This window comes from Canis aureus, chromosome 27 (genome assembly GCF_053574225.1).
Source record: "Canis aureus isolate CA01 chromosome 27, VMU_Caureus_v.1.0, whole genome shotgun sequence".
In the NCBI taxonomy this organism is placed as follows: Eukaryota; Metazoa; Chordata; class Mammalia; order Carnivora; family Canidae; genus Canis; species Canis aureus.
In genome coordinates this window covers 34066393-34089674 of record NC_135637.1, presented here as the reverse complement: position 1 = coordinate 34089674, position 23282 = coordinate 34066393, and the positions used below count along the sequence as shown (strand labels likewise).

The 23282-nt window shown below is 44.9% G+C and overlaps 2 protein-coding genes across 6 annotated transcripts in view; both read left to right on the top strand.

Annotated features, from left to right (window-relative positions):
* The window catches only part of UBE2L3 (ubiquitin conjugating enzyme E2 L3), a 74950-nt gene extending 51735 nt beyond the window's left edge, over positions 1 to 23215 (top strand). For 4 of the 5 annotated variants that reach the window (XM_077874584.1, XM_077874586.1, XM_077874587.1 and 1 more), the window contains 2 exons: positions 15376 to 15562; positions 21783 to 23215. In XM_077874584.1, coding sequence (XP_077730710.1) covers positions 15376 to 15562; positions 21783 to 21937 — 342 coding nt within the window. In that variant the 3' untranslated portion in view covers positions 21938 to 23215. Of the gene's footprint in view, positions 1 to 6781; positions 6852 to 10367; positions 10475 to 15375; positions 15563 to 21782 lie in introns of those variants that run through there. The other variant, XM_077874583.1, reaches the window with a different exon arrangement.
* The window catches only part of LOC144299440 (uncharacterized), a 130514-nt gene that overhangs the window by 93889 nt on the left and 13343 nt on the right, over positions 1 to 23282 (top strand). The gene's annotated exons all lie outside the window — the stretch shown is intronic.

Sequence of the window (23282 nt, the reverse complement as noted above, 5' to 3'; positions counted from 1 at the left end):
CCGAATCACACCCTTCTGTGTTTTCTCCAGTCACCATTCATAGTGGTGAGGTCACTTATGACTACAAGTAAGGAAACTCTCCAATTCAGCTTTGCTTCGAAAAGGGAAAGTTACTGCACCTGACAAAAAGTCCTGTGGGGGATCCCTGGGTGGTGCAGCGGTTTGGCGCCTGCCTTTGGCCCGGGGCGCGATCCTGGAGACCCAGGATCGGATCCCACGTTGGGCTCCCGGTGCATGGAGCCTGCTTCTCCCTCTGCCTGTGTCTCTGCCTCTCTCTCTCTCTCTCTCTTTCTCTGTGACTATCATGAATAAATAAAGATTAAAAAAAAAAAAAGTCCTGTGGTGGGCAGCCCAGGTGGCTCAGCGGTTTAGTGCCACCTTCAGCCTAGGGCCTGATCCTGGAGACCCGGGATTGAGCCCCACATCAGGCTCCCTGCATGGAGCCTGCTTCTCCCTCCGCCTGTGTCTCTGCCTCTCTCTCTGTCTCTCTGTCTCTCTCTGTCTCAGGGATAAATAAATAAAATCTTAAAAAAAAAAAAAAAGTCCTGTGGTGTGTGCTCTGGGCTGGTTAATCCAGTGCTCAGTGATGTGAGCAAGGACCTAAAATTCTTCCTGTCGCTCTTTTCCCATCCTTGGGTCCATTCAGCCTGGTTTTCACCCGTCATCACATAGCTGCTGCAGTTCTGGAGTCTGCTGCAGGGCCCCAGTGGCCAGGGTAGGAAGAAGACCTTCTGTTCCTTTTACTTCTCCTCTGTCTCTTTGAACTGTTTGAGATAATCATAGATTCTCATGCAGTCTATTACAATAATATAGACAGATTGGCAGTACCCTTCACTTGTTGAAAATCAACAGTGATACAGTCCAATGACCTTATTCAGATTTTTCTAGTTTTAACATGTGTACGTTTATGTCTGTGCAGTTTTACCATATGTGTAGTTTGGTGTGACCAAGAACAAGGACACCTATCCCAGAAGCTGCACACAGGCTCCCACGTATCATTATCCAGAACCAGGATACAGGGCTTACCCCTGCCGCCACCCCTATCTATCACTGGCTGAGGTAGGGAAGTACACAATGGGTAGTGCCCTCCAATAGGGATATATGGTGAGCCACAACTGTGCTTTTAAGTTTTCTAGTAGTCCCACTGAAATTTAAAGAAATTCATTTTGGAGTTTACTTTATAAAATAGTTATGTAATGCAGTGTATTAAAAATCTTGCTCAACGCATGTTCAATATCAGTAACAGTTATTGAAATATTTTACATTCTTTTTTTTTTTTTTGTAAAGGGTCTCTAAAATCCAGGTGGTAGGGATCCCTGGGTGGCGCAACGGTTTAGCGCCTGCCTTTGGCCCAGGGCGCGATCCTGGAGACCCGGGTTCGAATCCCATATCGGGCTCCTGGTGCATGGAGCCTGCTTCTCTCTCTGCCAATGTCTCCGCCTCTCTCTCTCTCTCTCTGTGTGACTATCATAAATAAATAAAAATTAAAAAAAAAAAATCCAGGTGGTATTTTGCACTTGTAGCACATCTCAACTCAGAAGAGTAACATTTATTTTCTTTCTTTTAAAAAAAATATATATTTGGGATCCCTGGGTGGCGCAGCGATTTAGTGCCTGCCTTTGGCCCAGGGCGCGATCCTGGAGACCCGGGATCGAGTCCCACATCGGGCTCCCGGTGCATGGAGCCTGCTTCTCCCTCTGCCTGTGTCTCTGCCTCTCTCTCTGCGACTCTCATAAATAAATAAATAAAAATTTAAAAATATATATATTTTTTAAATTTTTATTTATTTATTCATGAGAGATGCAGAGAGAGAGGCAGAGACAGACAAGCAGGCTCCATGCAGGGAGCCTGATGCAGGACTCGATCCTGGGACTCTAGGATTATGCTCCAGGCGGTAGGCAGGCACTAAACTGCTAAGCCACCCAGGCGTCCCTTAAATATATATATATATATATATAATTTTATTTATTTATTCATGAGAGACAGAGAAAGAAGCAGAGACACAGGTAGAGGGAGAAGCAGGCTCCATGCAGGGAGCCGACATGGGACTTGATCCCAGGTCTCCAGGATCCCACCCTGGGCTGAAGGCAGTGCTAAACCGCTAAGCCACCGGGTCTGCCCAAGTATATTTTTTAAAGACTATTTTTTCATGAGAGAGGCAGAGACCTAGGCAGAGGGAGACGCAGGCTTCCCACAAAGAGCCCAGTGAGGGACTCAATCTCAGGACCCTGGGATCATGCCTTGAGCTGAAGGCAGATGCTCAAACCCTGAGCCACTCAGGCGTCCCTCTTTTTTTTTTTAGTAGGCTCCACACCCTGTGTGGAGTCCATTGCGGGGCTTGAACTCATGACCCTGATATCAGGACCTGACCTGAGATCAAGAGTCACATGCTGAACTGACTGAACCACCCAGGCATCCCAGAAGAGTCACATTTCAAGTGTGCAATAGCCAACAGCTTGTGGCTGTTTTGTTGGACAGGTTTAGACCAGTCAGGATTTAACCCTGGGTCACAATGAGGGAGCATCGTAACCACATACAAAACTGGGGTTTTGCCAGCCCAGAAACGAGGAAATACTTGGTGGCTGGACAGCTAGTTGGGGTCTGGTGTGACCCACCCCCCATCATAGGACCCCCTCTTTTTGGGCTCTTCTCACAGTGACTTTTGCTTTATTGTGATATGAATATTTATCTCAGTGAGTTCTGGGTCAGGTAGAGAAGCCTATGGCAGTTTCCCTTCCACTTCTTTTCCTTAGCACCTCACAGTTTGTAAATTGAATTTGTAATTATCCTAAAGCAGTATTTCTCAATGTGATTGTGTTGTAAACTGCATTTTGGTGTGTGCATGTGGATTATTTGTGTAGAATTTTCCTGTTTTTCATTCATTAGATACCAGTGGCTAACTTTATCATTGGGACATTGTAAGGACACCCTCAGGCATTTCTAAACCTGTGTGGGAGGGACAACACTGCCCTTGGTGGAGAACCACTGTTTCTGTGTTAGCTTTAATTTTTTTTTTTTTTTTATTTATGATAGGCACACAGTGAGAGAGAGAGAGAGGCAGAGACACAGGCAGAGGGAGAAGCAGGCTCCATGCACCGGGAGCCCGATGTGGGATTCGATCCCGGATCTCCAGGATCGCGCCCTGGGCCAAAGGCAGGCGCCAAACCGCTGCGCCACCCAGGGATCCCAGCTTTAATTTTTTAAAAATTATTATTATTATTATTATTATTATTATTATTTATGATAGTCACAGAGAGAGAGAGCGAGAGAGGCAGAGACACAGGCAGAGGGAGAAGCAGGCTCCATGCACCGGGAGCCCGATGTGGGATTCCATCCCGGGTCTCCAGGATCGCGCCCTGGGCCAAAGGCAGGCACCAAACTGCTGCGCCACCCAGGGATTCCCTAATTTTTTTTTAACTCTATTTATTTGAGGGAGAGTGAGACAGAGTGCACGTGCACACACGTGCACAAGCAGGGAAAGGCAGAGGGAGAGAGAGAAAAAATCTCAAGCAGACTTCTGCCAGATGCAGAGTCTAGTGTAGGCCTTGGTCCCAGGACCCTGAGATCATGACCTGAGCCTAAACCAAGAGTTACTCAACCAGCTGAGCCACCCAAATGTCCTGACTTTTTTTAAACCTGTTTTATTGAGATTCACAAATCATGCATTTCATCCTTTTACTTATTTATTTATTTATATTTATGTATTCATGAGAGACACAGAGGCAGAGACACAGGCAGAGGGAGAAGCAGGCTCCATGCAGAAAGCCTGACATGGGACTCGATCCTGGATCTCCAGGATCAGGTCATGGGCCGAAGGCGGCACTTTAATTCTTGTTTGTTTGTTTGTTTAAAGATTTTATTTATTTATTCATGAGAGACACAGAGAAAGAGAGGCAGAGACACAGGCAGAGGTAGAAGCAGGCCCCATGCAGAAAGCCCGATGCGGGACTCGATCTGGGTCTCCAGGATCACACCCTGGGCTGAAGGCAGCGCTAAACTGCTGAGCCACCCGGGCTGCCCTAATTCTTTTTTTAAAAAAATATCTTATTTATTTATTCATGAGAGACTGGGTGGGGGGGAGGCAGAGATAGAGGGAGAAGCAAGCTCCCCACTGAGCAGGGAGCTTGATGTGGGGCTCAATCCCAGGACCCCAGGATCATGTCCTGAGCAGAAGGCATAGACGTTTAACTGACGGAGTCACCCAGGTACCTTTCTTTTTTTAAATTCAGTTGTAATTAGCTTAAAAAAAAAAAAAAAAGGCAGTAATATCAGTTTTTCTTTCCTAACAAGGACTTGTTTTATTTCGTGTGAATGACCTGGAATTGACTCTGCTTCCTAGATTGGCTGTGAGACTCTCATACTTCTGCTTTATTAGCTAGTGTAAGCTGTGACTGGTGCCTGGTGCCTGGAATATCCAGAGTTGTGGAAATGTTATCTGTGTACAGGTTCCAAGCTAGTTCTAGCTTCTGGGATCATTGTGTTTCAGGTATATTAAACCATTATTCTGAGATCCGACATTCCTGGCCATATTCAAAAGAATAACATAAACCCTAGCATTGACGATTTTATAACCAAGAAGAGAATCTGTGAGTTAGGCAATTCATTTAGGAAATATTTGAGGCTTCCTTCTGAGGCTATCTTGGGTCCCTGCTCTCAGGTATCTCCTAGACCAATGGGAAAGACAGGTGATCAAAGTGCAGCTATCCAAATGCTATAAGGAGCCCACCAGAACAGCAAGGCTCTTTGCCACCACTTCCTTCTCTCTTAGGTAAACCCAGAGTTCTTCCTTATATGAATACATCATTGGGGCACTGGAGTGGCTCAGTCAGTTAAGTGTCCGACTCTTGGTTTTGGCTCACGTCCTGACCTCAGGGCTGTGGGATTGAGCCCACCCTACCCCCTCCGTGCTTAACAGGGAGTCTGCTTCAGATTCTCTCCCTCTGCCCCTCCCTCCCATGAGTGTGCTCTCTCTTTCTCTCTCTAAAACAAATGAGTAAATATTTAAAAATATATTTTTGCTGATCCTATGGCTTTCCAGAGTGGGTACTGCTACCATGTCCTCATGGCTCCTTGTATTCTTGACAGCTCTGCTTTCCTGTGTCAACCTGGGGCGCTGGCCAGTGGTTTTGGGAATTTGTGATGGCTTTGTTTTTTTTTTTAATAAAAAAAAGTATGTTGGATCTTTAATACTCCCACAGACACTTGTTATCAGACACTATTGATATCATCTTTACAAATGAAATGGAGTTTGTGCCCTCCTGTGGGGTAGTGGTAAAGAAACTATGGTACATCTGGATGGTAGAATATGCTGCAACCATTACAAAGATTGAGGAGATAAAAAAAAAGATTGAGGAGATAAGTATGCGTGGATGATGAGGGTAATTAATGTCAGTAGCAAACTGCGAGGTAAATCAAAATAAAATTGGTTATGGTACTGTGCGCACAAATCCCCAGCATGGAAGATCCCTGGGTGGCGCAGCGGTTTGGCGCCTGCCTTTGGCCCAGGGCGCGATCCTGGAGACCCGGGATCGAATCCCACGTCGGGTTCCCGGTGCATGGAGCCTGCTTCTCCCTCTGCCTATGTCTCTGCCTCTCTCTCTCTGTGTGTGACTATCATAAATAAATTAAAAAACAAACAAACAAACAAATCCCCAGCATGTGAGAGTGTGTGTGCTAATATATATGTTCGCCTAAAATAAAAGGGGCAGGAGTGCCATCTGCCAGCGTGCTGGCCCCATTTCTCCGTCAGGGATGGGAGACTAGGGTTGTGTGTTTTCTACAACAAACACAGATTTCTGTCTCTGATAGTAATGAATTTTTTTTTTTTTTTTAAGCCACTCTAGAGGCCAGATTGTAGAAAGCAGTGTGTGTTCGTTCTCGGCTTGCCTGCCCTCAGCCTGAGGGTCCCTCCTTCAACCTTGAGCTCTTCTCCTCTCCCTCCTGGGAGAAGTTAGCCACTCCTGGCCCGGCTCCCTCAGCCTCCACTGAAGCAAAAATAATTTATTGAACAAAGTTTTATTGCATCAATTTTCTGTTTGTTACTTAATGGATGCAGAGTGTTTGAAGGCAAAGGAAGTCTTGAAATTCGAGAGGCAGTTGTACAACATTATGAATTCACTAAATACCACCAAATCATATGTCCCAAAACAGTTAATTGTATGTTATGTGAATTTCGCCTTGATTAAAAAACTTCTCTTCCCACTTGTGACGAAACCTAAAATCTTGGGAAGCTAGTAGAGTATTTGGATATCTGTGACACAGGAACCCTTTCCTTCCTTTTTTCTTCTGTTGCCCTCTGGTGATTGGTATAGTGTCCGTTTGAGGCTTTGCTTTCCTTGTTTCACCTTGGTGTTGCTACATTTGTAGTTCCAGTCTCTCACCTTCCTTTCCGGGTTCTTACTCACGTTCTAGCCCATTTCACTGGAAAGCCTCACCTGCCAGACTCCTTCCTGCTGATTCTCCTGCAACTTCTTCTTTCCGACTTGCTGTAGCTGTAATGGTTGAAGCCAAATGATGGGAGCCCTGGTTTCTGACCCAGAGCCATACACAAAATATAATTTTGTCACCAACCTCAGATTATACTGGGGATGTTTTTAGGGGGAAGAGCATGCTTTCACATTGATGGGAACTGTTGAGCTCTTGTCAAAGCCAGCCACAGGCTTTGTGGACAAAAGCCATAGGGGCACTGCCCTCCACGGTCTCTTTAACACCGAGTGTTGCTCCTCCTGCAAGGTGCTATGGCCTAACAGAAGTGGGAAACATCTGGATTGCAGAGCAGAAGACAATGTATAGCAACATGAACAGAAGTACTAAAGAATATAGACAATATGATTCCAGTTTTATAAATACTTGTAAGTAATATGTGCAGATGTCCAAAATAAAAACGCCTTTATTTACACTATATATGCATAGAGAACATACCAGGGCCATGCATCAGGTGACTAACAGCTGTTATCCTGCAAGATGGAATGTTAAATACACTCTTTTTGGTACGAATGTTAGCTTATCTACTTCTACTTAAGGGGAAAGTGGATTATGGTGTGAGAAGTTTGAATGAATTCAGGGGAGAGAAAGTTCCCTTTTGAATTCAGTTAATGGAGATTGTGATTTTTAAAGTTAGATATAATTCAGAGGATAGTTTATTCGTAAGAGACTGTAAAATCAGTTCTAAAAATACTTACTCCTAATACTCTTAATATGATGGAATTCTGTAATGTCAGATATTCATTGACAAAGACCTATTCTGTTAAAAGCCGTGCAAACCAAATGGTTGGAAATAATACAAATGACTCCTGTTCAGAAAGCAACATTAGCACAGATTGAGCAAAATTAGTGCAAAAACTGGGCAGATTTTGTGATTCAGGCAACCAGGAAGTGTATTTTCAGAATATATACAAAAGAATAAATACTTGACAATTTACAAAGGATAAGAAGACATCATCTGAGTTCAGAAGACCCATGAGCTTGTCTCAGCCTTTGACAAGATTCTAGAGTGGACCCTGAAGGCATTAGAGTAGGAAAGCTCCCCTTTAACAAAACAGTTCAACTCTGAGGAACAGGTGGCCAGTGGGGCAGGTCTGGGCTTAACAGCCTAGTGGTAGTGAATCTCGAGCTTTGTTAACTTGCTAGGTGAGGCGTAGGGAAAGGATGCTGCTGAGGAGTCCTCACCAAAGTGGCGAAGTGGGTGCAATGTACAGGGCCTTTATTCTATCTGACTCTTAAAGAAGGGACAGTGTGTTCATTAGATCTAAACCAGGATCCTCCGTTTGCATCAGGTCAGCCATGAGTCCTGCATGTGGTGTCAGACACTTAGCTGTGCACACACTATAGGGGCATGCCATGTGGCAGTAATCCGTATCAGGGAGTGGGAGGATGGGCCTGACTTCCTCTAGCTGCCAGAGTGCTATGTGGTGTCCTTATGCATCACAGAGAAAGAGTCACAGTGGTGACCCAAACTGACTTCTGTGGGATAATTGAAGGAATTGGTCTTCACTTGAGGAAGGGAAGACATGAAATGCAATGGAGTCTTGAGATTCTTGAAGGATTGCCTTGGGAAGAAAGATTAGGTTTGGCCACAGGGTTAGGACATGTGGGTAAAAGGTCCCAGGTGGTTTGGTGCCATGTGTGGAGGGGCTTCTTAGTCTCAGTTGCCACAGAATGGCTTTGTGCCTTGCAAAGCTGGTATCAAGAACTGTGGAGGATCTCAAGTTGTTACCCTCCTTGCAAGCTAACAAGGTAGCCTACCACAGCTTAGGGTGTCACCAGGAGACACAGACTTCTCATACAGAGACGGAGTTAATGACTCATGGCACAGCAGGCAGCGTGAGCCTCAGCACATTCTCATCAATTCCCCTGGCCTGCAGGTCCCCCAGAAGTGATGAGAATGGGCCCAGATGGATGCCTGCAAATGCAGTGAATTGTGTTACAGGAGAGGAAGTCTGAGTTTAGGTTCTTCAGGTGATTGCTCAACTTCAACCTCACTTGTCTCATTTCCAGATGTGGGTGATGACAGCATCTGCCTGAGGTTACTGTTGGGGAAGGTAAATTGGAGATAAGACAGAAAAGCAGCTAGCATGTACTAAGTCCTGGTAAAGAGTGGTCAAATCTTTACATGCATATATATCATGACTAGAAGCAAATGCAGAAAAGTGGATTCTTAGCACAAGAGCAGTACCAAAGTTATTTTTCTTTTTCCATTTCTCTTCATCCATACTGTTTATAAAATAAACAGTAAATACTTTAAAATCAGCCACTTATATACAGAGAGAGTGGATATATGTTGGCCTAATCACCTATAGTGTCTTCAAGAGAGAGAAAAAGAAATGTTCAAGTCTGTGCACTAAATTGAGAGTGTAAAATTATCAGAAGAAATTAATTTTACATCTAAAAACATTCCTTAGGGGATCCCTGGGTGGCGCAGCGGTTTAGCGCCTGCCTTTGGCCCAGGGTGCGATCCTGGAGACCTAGGATCGAATCCCACGTCGGGCTCCCGGTGCATGGAGCCTGCTTCTCCCTCTGCCTGTGTCTCTGCCTCTCTCTCTCTCTCTCTCTCTCTCTCTCTCTGTGACTACCATAAATAAATAAAAATTAAAAAAAAAAAATTAGGGATCCCTGGGTGGCGCAGCGGTTTGGTGCCTGCCTTTGGCCCAGGGCGCGATCCTGGAGTCCCGGGATCGAATCCCATGTCGGGCTCCCGGTGCATGGAGCCTGCTTCTCTCTCTGCCTGTGTCTCTGCCCTCCCCCCTCTCTCTCTGTGTGACTATCATAAATAAATAAAAAAAAATTAAAAAAAAAATTAAAAACATTCCTTAGAAAAAATAAAAATAAAAACATTCCTTGGGACGCCTGGTGGCTTAGTGGTTGAGCATCTGCCTTTGGCTCAGGACGTGATCCTGGAGTCCCGGAAGCAAGTCCCACATCAGGATCCTTGTATGGAGCCTGCTTCTCCCTCTGCCTGTGTCTTTGTCTCTGTCTGTCTGTCTCTCTGTCTCTCTCTCTGTCTCTCATGAATAAATAAATAAAATCTTTTTAAAAATTAAAAAAAAAACATTCCTTGAGGGGATGTTTTTCCTCATTCCTGGGTGGCTCAGTGGTTGAGCATCTGCCTTTGCTCAGGGAATGATCCCAAGGTCCAGGGATCGAGTTCCACATCGGGCTCCCTGCAAGGAGCCTGCTTCTCCCTTTACCTGTATCTCTGCCATTCTCTCTCTCTGTGTCTCATGAATAAATAAATAAAATATTTATTTATTTATTTAGAATTTTTATTTAATTTATTTTTTTAAGAAAAAAATTTAAGATTTTATTTATTTATTCATAAGAGACACAGAGACAGAGAGAGACAGAGACACAGGTAGAGAGAGAAGCAGGCTCCATTCAGGGAGCCTGATGCGGGACTCGATCCTGGGTCTCCAGGATCATGCCCTGGGCTGAAGGCGGTGCTAAACCACTGAACCACCTGGGCTGCCCATAAAACCTTTAAAAATAAATAAATAAATAAATAAATAAATAAATAAATAAATACATCCTTTGCCATAATCAAATGAGCTAAAGGGAATGCAAGGCATCCATAAAGGTGGGAATAACAGAAAAATATTGGTCAAAGTCATGCGTAAAGATAAAAATGCTGGAATCTTTGGTTAACTTGGTAATGAAATGGTGTTACAGCTTGAGGCAAATTCCTGGATAGTTGTGTAATATTTTTCTACAAAAAAAAAAAACGTGTTTTCTCATTAAGGTCCCTTATAGTTTCTGGGCTGCCTTCCATAGAGTAAGTTTAGCTCTGAAATGCCAAGAATTCTCATGTGGTGCTGTCGGGCTTTTATCTAGAACGTATATCCTTTGTTTTAATTTTTGCATACCTTCTTCAGCAAAAATCACTGGGACAAGTGGACAGTCTGTGATTGGCACACACACAAGTCACTCCTTTGGTCATTCCCAGAGCCCCAGACAAGAACGGAGGCTCAGAGAAGTTAAGGTGAGCTTAGTCATGTTTCCCGGGTGGCAGTGAGAGGTATAGCCTGTCCTGCTTTCCTTGAGGTTTTGCCCAGGTGCCAGGCACGTTGGACATCTCTCTAACCTCATCATCAGTGCAGATTGCAGTTATACTTCCATTTTATGATGTTCGGGAACATCCCAGGCTCACCCAGCAAGCAGGAGGTAGAGCCGAGATTAGTACTGCTAACTGGAACTGACTCATTGTTGTCTCCCAGTTCCTAGTGCAGGGCCCAGCACCAGGTGAGGCACAGGGGTGGTTGATCAGTCTGGGGCAGTGAATGAATAAATCTGGCAGATAAGACCAGCCAAACAAAAGTTATATAGGAAAGCTCTTTTTATATGGCTTAAAGTGGTATAAGTGAACATGATTTTTACTCAGAAAATTTAAAGCTCTCTTAAAAACCAAAGGGAAAAAAATGCCACAAAAAAACCCTTAAAAACCAAAATCAGGGATCCCTGGGTGGCGCAGCGATTTAGCGCCTGCCTTTGGCCCAGGGCGCGATCCTGGAGACACGGGATCGAATCCCAAGTGGGGCTCCCGGTGCATGGAGCCTGCTTTTCCCTCTGCCTATGTCTCTGCCTCTCTCTCTCTCTCTCTCTCTCTCTCTCTGTGACTATCATAAATAAATAAAAATTAAAAAAAAAAAAACCAAAATCGAAACCAAAAGCAATCTTCTCTGAGTTCCCCCATTTATAATTTGTACAAATTTGTACATTTGTAACAGTAAATAGAGGTGTCCTTGGTCATGAGTGACTCCTGGTGGGCAGACAGGACAAGGCCAGAGAAAGGACTGTTGCCACTTTAACTTCTCGACAGTATTCTAGAGAATTCTGTGTTCCTGAAGAAGGGATTAGGAAATGTTTTGTTGGGATAACAATGATTTTCCAGTTCTGTTTTCTTCTGACCTTGTGCAGGTCTGACTCCTCACACAGGCACCTAGCCTGTACTGTTTGCTGACATCTCCACCTTCTTCCAGACCCTGAGTCTCCAACTTCCTTACAAGCTTCCCCACAGATTATTCTTCTGACAGTGTATCCCATTGCTCAGAAGAGAGTTCAGAGCCCTAAACACAGACCTACCCTTTCCTCAGGAAGACCCCGTGCAGTCCCTCAGCCACACTGGTGGCTCCCAGTCTCTTGTCTTGCCCCAGACCTCCTCTTCCAAGCCCCACCATTCTAGTCCTTAGTCCCTCTACCTGGAAAGGTCTCCTTCACCCCTCAGCCTTTCCTAATTTTACCTGTCCCTGAAGCCCCCTGTACCATGCCTTCCTTCTTTGGGCAGGATTATAACTTGGGGCAGTGTGGAGTGGTGCATGCCAACCTTCTTCCCCAGCAGAGGAACTGTTTGCTGGAGGATGCCCAGCTGGTCTGGGGTTAAAAGAGGAAAGGCTGTGGTGTGGGGGCTGCCACCAGCATTCCTGGGCACTCTGAGAAGCTTAGCTTTCTTTGGGTTGGGTGTGACATGACAGGAGAACCAGAGTTGAAGGGTTTGCTCAACTTCCTGAAGATGGAGGGTGGAGAGAGGCTAGGTCTCTCTCTCTCTCTCTCTCTCTCTCTCTCTCTCTCTTTTTTGTTAAGATTTTTTAGTTAATGAGAGACTCACACACACAGAGGCAGAGACACAGGCAGAGGGAGAAGCAGGCTCCCTGCATGGGACTCGATCCCGGGTCTCCAGGATTAGGCCCTGGGCTGAAGGCAGTGCTAAACTGCTGAGCCACCCAGGCCAACCAGAGGCTGGGGCTCTTTATCTTCAGTCATCTCTCAGAGGTGTCTGGGCCCATCAGGGTATCCAGACCCTGAGGTTTAGATCTTTGAGGCATTCTAGGAACAAGAAGATAGGGCATGGTTCTGGCCCTGTCTGGTTACAAGCTGGGGGCAACCTTGGCTCCCCAGAGTCTAGCCATCCAGCTGGATATTGGCTTTACTTTGAGGAGACCAAGCTGACCAGAATTTGGAGCCCTGGCCACCTGTTTGGCCTGTCACCACTCAGTGTGGTCTTGGTTGAGTTGTTATTTACCCCTGGTGTGACTCTTCATATTTTCTTTTTCTTTTTAATTTTTAAAGATTTATTTTTTAATTTAAGGTTTTTATTATTATTATATTTTTAGGGAGGGAGAGGGAGAGAGAATCTTCAGCAGACTCTGTGCTAAGCATGGAGCCTGACAGAGGACTTGATCTCACAACCCTGAGATCATGACTTGAGCTGAAACCAAGAGTTGGACACTTAACCAACTGTACCACCCAGGCACCCCAACTCTTTTTTACAAAGTACCTATCTGATAAAGGGCTGTTATCCAAAAATACACAAAAAATTCTTAAAACTCAATAATAATAAAAGAGTCTGATTATAAAATGGGCGAAGGGGGGCATCTGGGTAACTCAGTCAGTTGGGTGTCTGCCTTTGGCTTAGGTCATGGTCCCAGAGACCTGTGATTGAGCCCAAGTCAGGCTCCCTCCTTAGCGGAGACTCTGCTTCTCCTCCCGCCCCCCGCCCCACAGCTCTTGTTCTTTTTCTCTCTCAAATAAATAAAATCTTTTTAAAAAATGATAAAACACTGTCAATAAATGCTAGGGAGGATGTCTCTTGGTGAGGAACTCTTAATTTGATGGTGGTGGGAATGAAAAATAGTGCAGCCACTTTGGAAGACAGTTAGTGATTTTTTTTTTTTTAACAAAACTAAACATACCCTTAACCTACAATCCAGAAATCATGCTCATTGGTATTTTTACAAAGGAGTTGGGAAGGTGTGTCCACACACAAACCTGCATACGGATGTGTAAGGTAGCTTTATTCATAGTTGTCAAACTTGGAAGAAACCAAGATGTCCTTCAGTGGATGAATGGATAAATAAGTGGTGCTAAATCCAAACAATGAAATATTCAGTGCTAAGAAGAAACGAGCTATTGTGCCATGAAAAAACTTGGCAGAACCTTAAATGCATGTTACTAAGTGAAAGAAGTCATCTGAAAAGGCTTTATATACTGTAGGATTCTAATTCTAACGTATGATACAGTGAAACCATAAAATGCATGATACCAAGAGTGAACCCTACTGTAACTGGACTGTGAGTGATAATGAGGTGTCAGTATAGGTTCATAGATTGTAACAAACATACCACTCTGGGGGGATGTTGATAGTGGGGGAGGCTATGTGTGGAGGAAGGGACATGCAGGAACTCAGCAGCTTTCCCCTGCTATCCAAAAGTAGAGCATTCTGGGGCACTGACTGGGTCATTCAGTGGAGCCTGTGACTCCTGATCTCAGGATTATGAGTTTGAGCCCCACATTGGGTGAGGGTATTACTTAAGAATAAAATCTTAAAAACCACACAAACAAAAGGGGGAGTGTTCCCAGGAAGCCTTCTGTAAGCTAAAATGGTGTAAAGCAAAGAAGCAGTTACCAATTATATGGAGAAAATGTTTAGTGTCCCCAGACCCCAAAAATAGTATCTCTTAGGCTTGTCTGATACTTTATTTTTTTTTATATTTTATTTATTTATTCATGAGAGACACACAGAGGAGAGGCACAAACACAGGCAGAAAGAGAAACAGGCTCCATGCAGGGAGCCCGATGTGAGACTCGATCCAGGACCCCAGGATCACACCCTGAGCCAAAGGCAGGTGCTTAACTGCTGAGCCACCCAGGCGTCCCTTTGTCTGATACTTTAGGACGCATCTTGCTAACAGATACACAAAATAAATCAAGGTAGGGGTGCCTGGGTGGCTCAGTCAGTTAAGTGTCTGCCTTCAGCTTGGGTCATGATCCCAGGTCCTAGGATTGAGCCTTGTGTTAGGCTCGCTGCTCAGCGGAGAGCCTGCTTCTCCCTTTTCCTCTGCTGCTCCCCCTGCTTGTGTGCTCTCTTGCTCTCTCTCTGTGTGTCAAATAAATGAAATCTTAAAAAAAAAAAAAAAAAAGAAAGGCAGCTTGGGCAGTTCAGTGGTTTAGTGCCGCCTTCAGCCCACAGTGTGATCCTGGAGACCCGGGATCGAGTCCCACATCAGACTCCCTACATGGAGTCTGCTTTTCCTCTGCCTTTGTCTCTGCGCCTCTCTCTCTCTCTCTCCCCTGTGTGTCTCTCATGAATAAATGAATAAAATCTTTAAAAAAATGAATCAAGATAAAGCACAGATGCTCACAGGTACAGTTTCAAGCTCCAGTGGCTTGAGGCTGAGATGCTGGGTGTAATTCCCAGGAATGGCGCTGGGCGGTGCCTCTGTAAAGGATTGCAGCAAAACACTGCGAACTATTTTCACTTTTTTGCCTTTTTTGGTAAAAGCGAAAACCCTCTTCAGATTTCTTTCTGTTGGCTAGTAAAACAGGTACTAATGTAGGTCTTTCATGAAACTGAAGTGGTGTCACTCGAACTTTTGAAAAGTGAGGGATATTGGGATCCCTGGGTGGCGCAGCGGTTTGGCGCCTGCCTTTGGCCCAGGGCGTGATCCTGGAGACCCGGGATCGAATCCCACATCGGGCTCCCGGTGCATGGAGCCTGCTTCTCCCTCTGCCTGTGTCTCTGCCTCTCTCTCTCTCTCTCTGTGACTATCATAAATAAATAAAAAATTAAAAAAAAAAAATCTTGAAAAGTGAGGGATACTATTCTTCCCTCTTGGTGTTGCCATAAACCTAAAACTATGCAAACAAAATCTATTAAGGATACAATGAGAAAGAGACCACAACACCAATCTCAGATCTTTCTGGAACTTAGTAGACATCTTACTGTAGAAATACTGATCAATTGTTGGCTGCCCTGAAGGTGACATGGCTTCAATTGGTATACCACTTGAAATAAATTAAGTTTTCAAGTAAATAGAGCAGTCCTGTTTCAGTGACAGGTTTTTGAGCTGTAGCGTGTTCATTTTGATCTTTTCTTGTTCCCTGCAGGACAACCCTCCATATGATAAGGGGGCCTTCAGAATCGAAATCAACTTTCCAGCAGAGTACCCATTCAAACCACCGAAGATCACATTTAAAACAAAGATCTATCATCCGAACATTGATGAAAAGGGGCAGGTCTGTCTGCCAGTAATTAGTGCTGAAAACTGGAAGCCAGCAACCAAAACCGACCAAGGTAAGGCATGCTGCTTGTGTCTTCCTCGGGTGGCGCTGCCATGGGTCAAGGGCTCCTTAGTCCATTCTAATGCCATATCTCACAGAGTCCAGAGAAATCTTACCTGACAAACTCCAGTGTACGCAAAAGTGCTGCTGAGGTCCCATCATTCCTCATGGGCAGGGCACATCTCAGTTAAACCGTTGACCTGCATAGGTACTGGAGGAGGCCCTCCTGTGCTCACAGACCAGTGGGGACACATGTAGAGAGACTAGCCCACCATTGGCTCCCTGTGCGGTGAGGGGGTGCAGGCACTGTCCCTGCAAGTTTTCATGAACGGTTGCAGGGCTGCCCTGAGTGAGAAAGGGCAAGTGGTGACCTTACACAGCAGTTAACACATGAACTCAGACTTGAAGAAGTTGGGGAGGTTGGAGAGGTCCTGCCAGACTAAAAGAAAGATATAAGGCCAATCCACGTGGCAGGCAACATAATGCCAGTGGCTCAGAGCAGGTGGTATGGAAGGATGGGGCATGGTTATAGGCTGGGTGCCCTGATGAAAGTACAAAGTTGGCTTTAGCAGGCCTGGAATTCTTTGTCATTGGATGTGTCCATGCATGGCCATGTGTACAGGTACCTCTGTGGGAATATACTTGTGCTTACTTTTCTGGGACAGGTACTTGATTTGTTATTATGGTTGGCCTTCCTCTTGTCCCATGGAAGTATCTGGATTTTGTTACAAACTGTGTCCAATTTTTGTTAACTGTAGAACTTTCTTTTTAATTTCCAATCTCATATTATTGGTGGCTTTCTTATGCGTAGCTACCCGAACCACTACATGGTCTTTTCAGATTAAAGGGATTAGATGAGTCTGGGATTTTTGAGGCCACAGAAGGTTTTTCAGTGACCAATATAGTCATTTTTCAGTGGAAAATGGAGGTAGAAGGTAGAAGGTTCTCCAGGTAGAAGATGGAGTAGAAGATGGAGTTGAAAACCTTTTGCACAGGAAGTTGAGCCTCCCTTATTTGAAATAATCACCATGAAAGATGTCTGTCAGGTTTCACAGCTGAATGGTAGGAAGGAGCGAGTTTAAATGTTGAGTCAGAAGAGAAAGATCTCTAGAGAATGTGGCATTCGGTCATGTACAAGTTGATGTTTATAAAAGCTTGATGAAGTGGGGATCCTTGGGTGGCTCAGCAGTTTGACGCCTGCCTTCAGCCCAGGGCGTGATCCTGGAGACCTGGGATCGAGTCCCACATCATACTCCCTGCATGGAGCCTGCTTCTCCCTCTGCCTGTGTCTCTGCCTCTCTCTTTCTCTGTGTCTCTCATGAATAAATAAATAAATAATCTTTAATTAATTAATTTTAAAAAGCTTGATGAAGTATGTTCTTAAATACACATCCATGGGTTTTTTCCTATACAAACTCTTACCTCTGTGGTGGAAGGCTGTAGCTCCATTCGTTCATGAAAGCCTTGTTAGCCCCTCACACAACCCTTGGAGCCCTTGCTGGCATCTGCATATTAAACACCATGCCTGGGGAAGAGGAAGTCCTTCCAGGCCTGGCTGTCTCACACCTCAGACTCCCAGACCTCAACGTTCCAAGATCTCCCTTACCTGAGAACTGGGCTGGAACCAATTGTATCGAGGCTTGGAAGTAAAAGTGCTTTGCCTCCTCTACCAGGGACTGGCTGCCCAGGAGGGGCAGATCCAGGTACATAGCCAAAATGCTGTGCTCCCCTCCCCCCCAATCAGATAATCAGATACCTGTCAGATATCTCAGAGAAGCTTTTTATTCTTTCTTTTTTTTTTTCTTTTTTTATCTTTGATAGTCACAGAGAGAGAGAGAGAGAGAGAGGCAGAGACACTGGCAGAGGGAGAAGCAGGCTCCATGCACCGGGAGGCCGATGTGGGATTCGATCCCGGGTCTCCAGGATTGCGCCCTGGGTCAAAGGCAGGCGCCAAACCACTGCGCCACCCAGGGATCCCCTCTTTTTTTTTTTTTTTTAAGATTTTATTTATTTATTCATGAGAGACATACACAGAGAGAGGCAGAGACACAGGCAGTGGGAGGAGCAGGCTCTACACAGGGAGCCCGATGTGGGACTTGATCCCGGACCTCCGGGATCACACCCTGAGCCAAAGGCAAATGCTCAACTACTGAGCCACCTAGACATCCCTAGGAGCTTTTTATTCTTTTTATACTTGCTAACAGACTTTTTAAGATATAAATTTTGGTACAGGGTACTCTTCTATGTGTAGTGATAGGCAGATTTGCTATTTTGTGTTTTGGGACAGTTAGGGTTTCTTTCTGGAAAATCATTCTGTAGATTGTCTTCACATACATCAAGGGTGATGTTCCTGGCACTTGCTGCTATGTGCCCTTGCTTTTGCTATCTATGACTATATTATAAACTACCTAAAACTTCATGTCTTAAAATAACAAGGATTTGGTATTTCTCATCCTGTAGGTTGGCTGGGCCCTGCTGGGTGGTTGGTTCTGCAGCTGGTCGTCCCTGAGGTCACTCATGGCTCAGTATCTCTATGTAATTCAGCATTCATGGCAACTTTAGAGTACATAACTACTGCAAAAGAACTAAAATCGGCTGTACACAGAATGTCCAGAGTAGGCAAATCTACAGAGTGAGAAACAGATTAGTGTTTGTCAGGGCTGGGATGAGGGGATTAGGAAGTGACCAAGAGTGAATGTTGTTTTGGAATGACGAAAATGTTCTGGAGTGAAATGGTGGAATCACAATTTTCTGTATCTACTAGAAACAACTTAATTGTATACTTTTGAGAATTTTCCTTTTCTTAATATCTCAATTTTTAATTAGAAAGTAGGGAAGCATTAAAAATTGAGCAAAAATAGCAGGAGAAAAGTCAAGAAACAAAGCAAAACTATCAAACAGAGAGGAAGTAGAAGTTGGCAATAACAACACCAGAAAAAATCTTGAAAACAAAGTTTTGTTCAGCAGTGTACCTGGTTTTAGTAGATATCTTAACAGCAGAGCAAGGGCTTAGTTTGGTGGTCAAGTAAGATTTGCCCTATAGATTAGAGTCAGTAACAAAGCCAGCATAATATAGACTCTTTATGTACCGAACAACGGCAACAAAACTAAATAAAGAGAAAAATAATTCCTAAATTGAATGTTTCAGTTCCCCTTACATTATTATATTAAAACATCAGGTAGATAAAATTAGAAAAGAAGACTCAAGAAATCTAATAAATAGCAGAAAACTAATTAGCACATACAGTGGAAGGCTGTTTATGCATTGCACACCCTCAGGGCTGGGAGGAAGTACCAATCATGTTTTACTCTGAGAATGGATCTCCTGTATCTCCCTGGAAGGGGAGAGGTGGTGAATCTTGGGTATTATTTACACCTCCTATTACAAAGAAACTTATAAGAACAAAAATGAAGACATTTTATAGCCTTTTTTCTCTGATTGTATCTATTAAGAGCAGGAGGTAAAATTTGATATGTTGTTAAACCCTTACATTTTGGAGGGAAAATAAAAATACTTCTGAGGAGCATTGGGTTAAGGAAGGGCTAGACTATGTGCTGTTTTATATGTGAAAATGCTGGGATAGGGCCACAATTGTAGTCTGAAAAGCAGTCGTGGTTGCCAGTGTCCTCACTAGCAAAGCAAGCTCAGCTCAGCTGGATTTTATTAGTTTAGCTGAGGAGCCAGAAATGCACCCAAAGGAACAGAGAAAGAATGAAATACTCATCAGAACTACTAAATAAATTGGAAGATATTTCAACTTGATCAAATAAGCAATTGCACATTCTCAGAGAAGAATTAAATAATTCTAATTAAATAGATATAGCAAACTTGCAAAATTATTATCTTTTGAAAAACCAGCCTTAACAATGAACCAATAGCTTTATACCGCTACATTAGGTATTAAGATGATCATAGTGAAAAGCAGAGAGCCTACGTAGTTTAGCCTCATCACAGAGGTTGAGCAGGAAGCCTTGAAAACTCCTCAGTGCCCTCCCCAGCCCCACCAAAGCACTCATCCAGGCAAGAGCCCCTTGAGGTGCCTGAAATGCTAATGAAGCAGCAGATCTGCTATAGAACAATTTCTAATCAGGGCAGAAGACCGGAAGCCATCTGTTTATGTATTGAGTCACATGTGGTGCTGGTTTCCAACCTGAAGTCAAGAACAACAGAGGGATATGAGCAGTCTCACAGCTGAGCACAGGGTGGAGAATCTGGGAGCTTGCTAAAATAGGGCATGGCCTGGGGAGCTGGGGGAGCTTTTGCGAGAAGCCATGAAAGGTGCCCTCTGAAAGAGTTCTTGTCCCAGCATGGGTGCTTCCCCTGGCTGAACAGGAGGGGTGCTCATTTAATGTTTGTTGATGCATACCTTCTGTTTATGGCAAATGAAAGTGATTTTCTCTTTTTTCCTTTTTTTAAAATTTTTTTTTATTATTCATGAGTGACAGAAAGAGAGAGAGAGGCAGAGACACAGGCCAAGGGAGAAGCAGGCTCCATGCAGGGAGCCTGATGTGGGACTCCATCCTGGGTCTCCAGGATCACGCCCTGGGCTGAAGGTGGCGCTAAACTGCTGAGCCACCCAGGCTGCCCTGAAAGTGATTTTCCACTGGAGTTAAGAACGTTTACTTTTTCCTTAAAAAATATTTATATTTTTAAAAATGAGATGATTTAGAGATATATATTAATAATCACTTAGGCTATATGTGGCAAACAGTGGGATACCAGAGACAGAAGTTGGGGAAATAGGGAACAAACAAAATAGCTTTATCATCATTCCTGCAGTTACACAGGAATCAAATATGAAAGGGATAAATCTTAAATAGACAAAATTATACTTCTAAAGCCTGCTTCCTCTTAGAGATATTTACAGGTAGGAGGCAATAATGCCTGCCTAATAATGCCTGGCCCTTGAGGGTGGCGTGGAGATTGGATTAGAAACTGCCTTAGCCTATTGAGGTGCTTCCAGACCTTCCCCTCCTGCTTGCTCTTCACTCCACCCTTCTTGCCCACCAGCCCCTCCTCCCTACTCAACCTGGACCCTGTCAGCCCTGCATGTACCACCCCTCTTCTCCTGTGCCCACCTGGTCATAGAAACCCTCAATTGCCCCATTTCACCTGGTAGCATTAATAGGCAGAGGTGAGGGCAGGTGGTCTTTGGATGCCTGGCCAGGAGTACTTGGTGCTGTTCTTCCCAGTCAGTGGAGCTATTGGCTGGTTAGGCCTTTGTGCCTAGCATTAGCATTTAATCCATAACTTGTAATGCTTGGGTGAAAACATGGTACCCAGCAAAGGAATCCATGGCATCAATAATCCAGAGGAGAAATGCCTCCTTATTAGGAGCGTGGCCGTGGGAACGAACACAGCATTCTGGGGGTGCTAGTCCTAATCAGGGCTGGGTGAGGAGAAGCGTGTGTGAGAAGGCAGTGTGGCTGCATGTACCCCGCTTCTGAGGTGAGGAGGCCTGGGGTTCTTGGACCTTCCATGCTTCCCACTTGATCTTCCTACCCACCCTCTGTTCCCTTGTGGCCCTTGTGGGCCTTGCAGTACATCTAGGACCTACTGTGCTTTGGGGAGAGCATTGTGGAGCCCACCCCAAGCTCTTGGTGTGATTTTTCCTTTTGGAAGAGAGCATAACACTGCTGAGGGTAATCTACCTTCTAGCAGTTAAGATAGGGTGTCAAGTAAACCTTTCTCAGCTAGTTCAGAAGCTCCTGGGGGCCTTCCGTAGTGGACTCATTATGCGTTTACACCATGCAGACCTGTCACGCACCCTTTGTTGTTATGCTGTCTCAGTATACTTCTATGGAAACTACCCTGAACTGATCGTAGTAATGGGACACATCACCCACTCCCTACTCTGGAGAAGCTCCAGCTGTGTGTGCAAGTGTGTGTATGTGAGAGGATGTCCTTGCTATGCCCGAGATCTCCAGAGTTCAGGAGAAGGGGGAGTGAGAATGACTGGGGGCTCCCCAGGGTATCGGTTCAGGAAGGTTCCTGGAGGAGATGGAGGTGTCACTCTGAACAGTTAGGTACCCACTGTCATGTTAGCAGCTTGTGGCCTAGCACTTTCTCCCAACTACAGAGGAAAAATGGGTTGCGCCCTGGTAGTTAGAATTTTGGATAAATGGGAGCCCGCTTGATCTTCAAAGCTCATTGCTGTAAATCAGAGTTGCAGTTAAAAGTTGCCCTTTCTGAGACTGTTCTAACCAGAGGTGCCTGATCCTTTTCTTGGCAGTAATCCAGTCCCTCATAGCACTGGTGAACGACCCCCAGCCCGAGCACCCACTTCGGGCTGACCTAGCTGAAGAATACTCTAAGGACCGTAAAAAATTCTGTAAGAACGCTGAAGAGTTTACAAAGAAATACGGGGAGAAACGACCTGTGGACTAAACTCTGCCACCACCGATTCCAGCGAGCGTGAGCGGAGACCCCGAGCAGCGCATTCAGACCGCAAAGCAGGACTCTGTGGAAAATTGACACGTGCCGCCGCCTGGCGTTTGCTTGTGGCAGTTACTAACTTTCTACAGTTTTCTTAATCAAAAGTGGTCTAGGTAACCTGTAAAGAAAGGATTAAAAATTTAAGATGTTCTAGTTCTGCTTTCTTTGTTTTAAAAATCACTGCTTCAATCTACTTTAAAATAATGGTGTTTCTTTTCTTGTCCAAATTGATCCAAAACCTTCAATTTACACTTAGCCCTTAAGGTTAAAACAAACAAAAAGGTTGCAGTTACCTTTCTTCCCCTGCCCTTACAATTCCCACTTTCTTGCATTTGGTTTGTTTTTCACTTATTCACTTCTCCCAGACCCAGGGCTATCTCTTCCGCAAAGGAGGAAAAAATGCTCCTGGCGATTCTGGTGGCTTCTCTACTCCCATGTTGCACTGCCCTGTGTGGGAGTTTGTTCAAATTCTCCTGGCTCCAATTTATAACATCCTTTTAAAAAATATTAAAAACAAGCAAACCACCACTCACCACCCCACCCCCACCCCCACCCCCACCAAAAAAAAAAAAAAAAGCAGCCGTGAAAAGGGAGGCCCAGTTCTTATGTAAAAATCTGGCCGGTATTAACCACAATAACGTTGATTAAATGGGCAAGCCCTGATGTCTGTGTGCCTGATTGAACTTCAGCCTGGCCTGGCCTGCTTGGGAAACCCAGGTCTGGGCCAACCCCAGAGGAGGGCCTGCCAACCAGAGGATGCTGTGCACTTGTGTGAGGAATTTCTTGCCAGAGAGGCTCCTGAGGCCAAAGGTTGATGCTCTTCCCTGCAGCCACTGTACAAGATGTGCTGGTCACTGCAGACAACACTGAAGCCAGGATGTCCATGTGAAATTCCACGCTCACCTGTTACTGAGCTCGCTCTCCCAGCTCCCCAGGGCAGCGCAGCCCCACCGCGACCCTCCCTCGGCACAGTTTGGCCCTTTGCGGGGTTGGAATTGGCGGGACTTGGCTGTAGCCAGCAGCAGTCTGGGGGTGCCGGCGCCCTGCTGGCCCCTTCCTTCGGAACAGCCGGCCAGCCCAGGAGCAAGACGGCCTTCCCTCTCCCTCTGGACTCACAGCCTTTGCAGAGTCAAGCTCCACTTGAAGCTCACTCAGTAATATCCTTTACATGTGTTTTATATTGTTTTGACTGCCTTTTTTTGTAGAAATAAAAATTGACCTTAGAATTTATCATCAGATGAACTTGTAAGGATTTGAATGTTAATGTCTTTTCAAAGCAAGTGGGACTGTCCCTGAA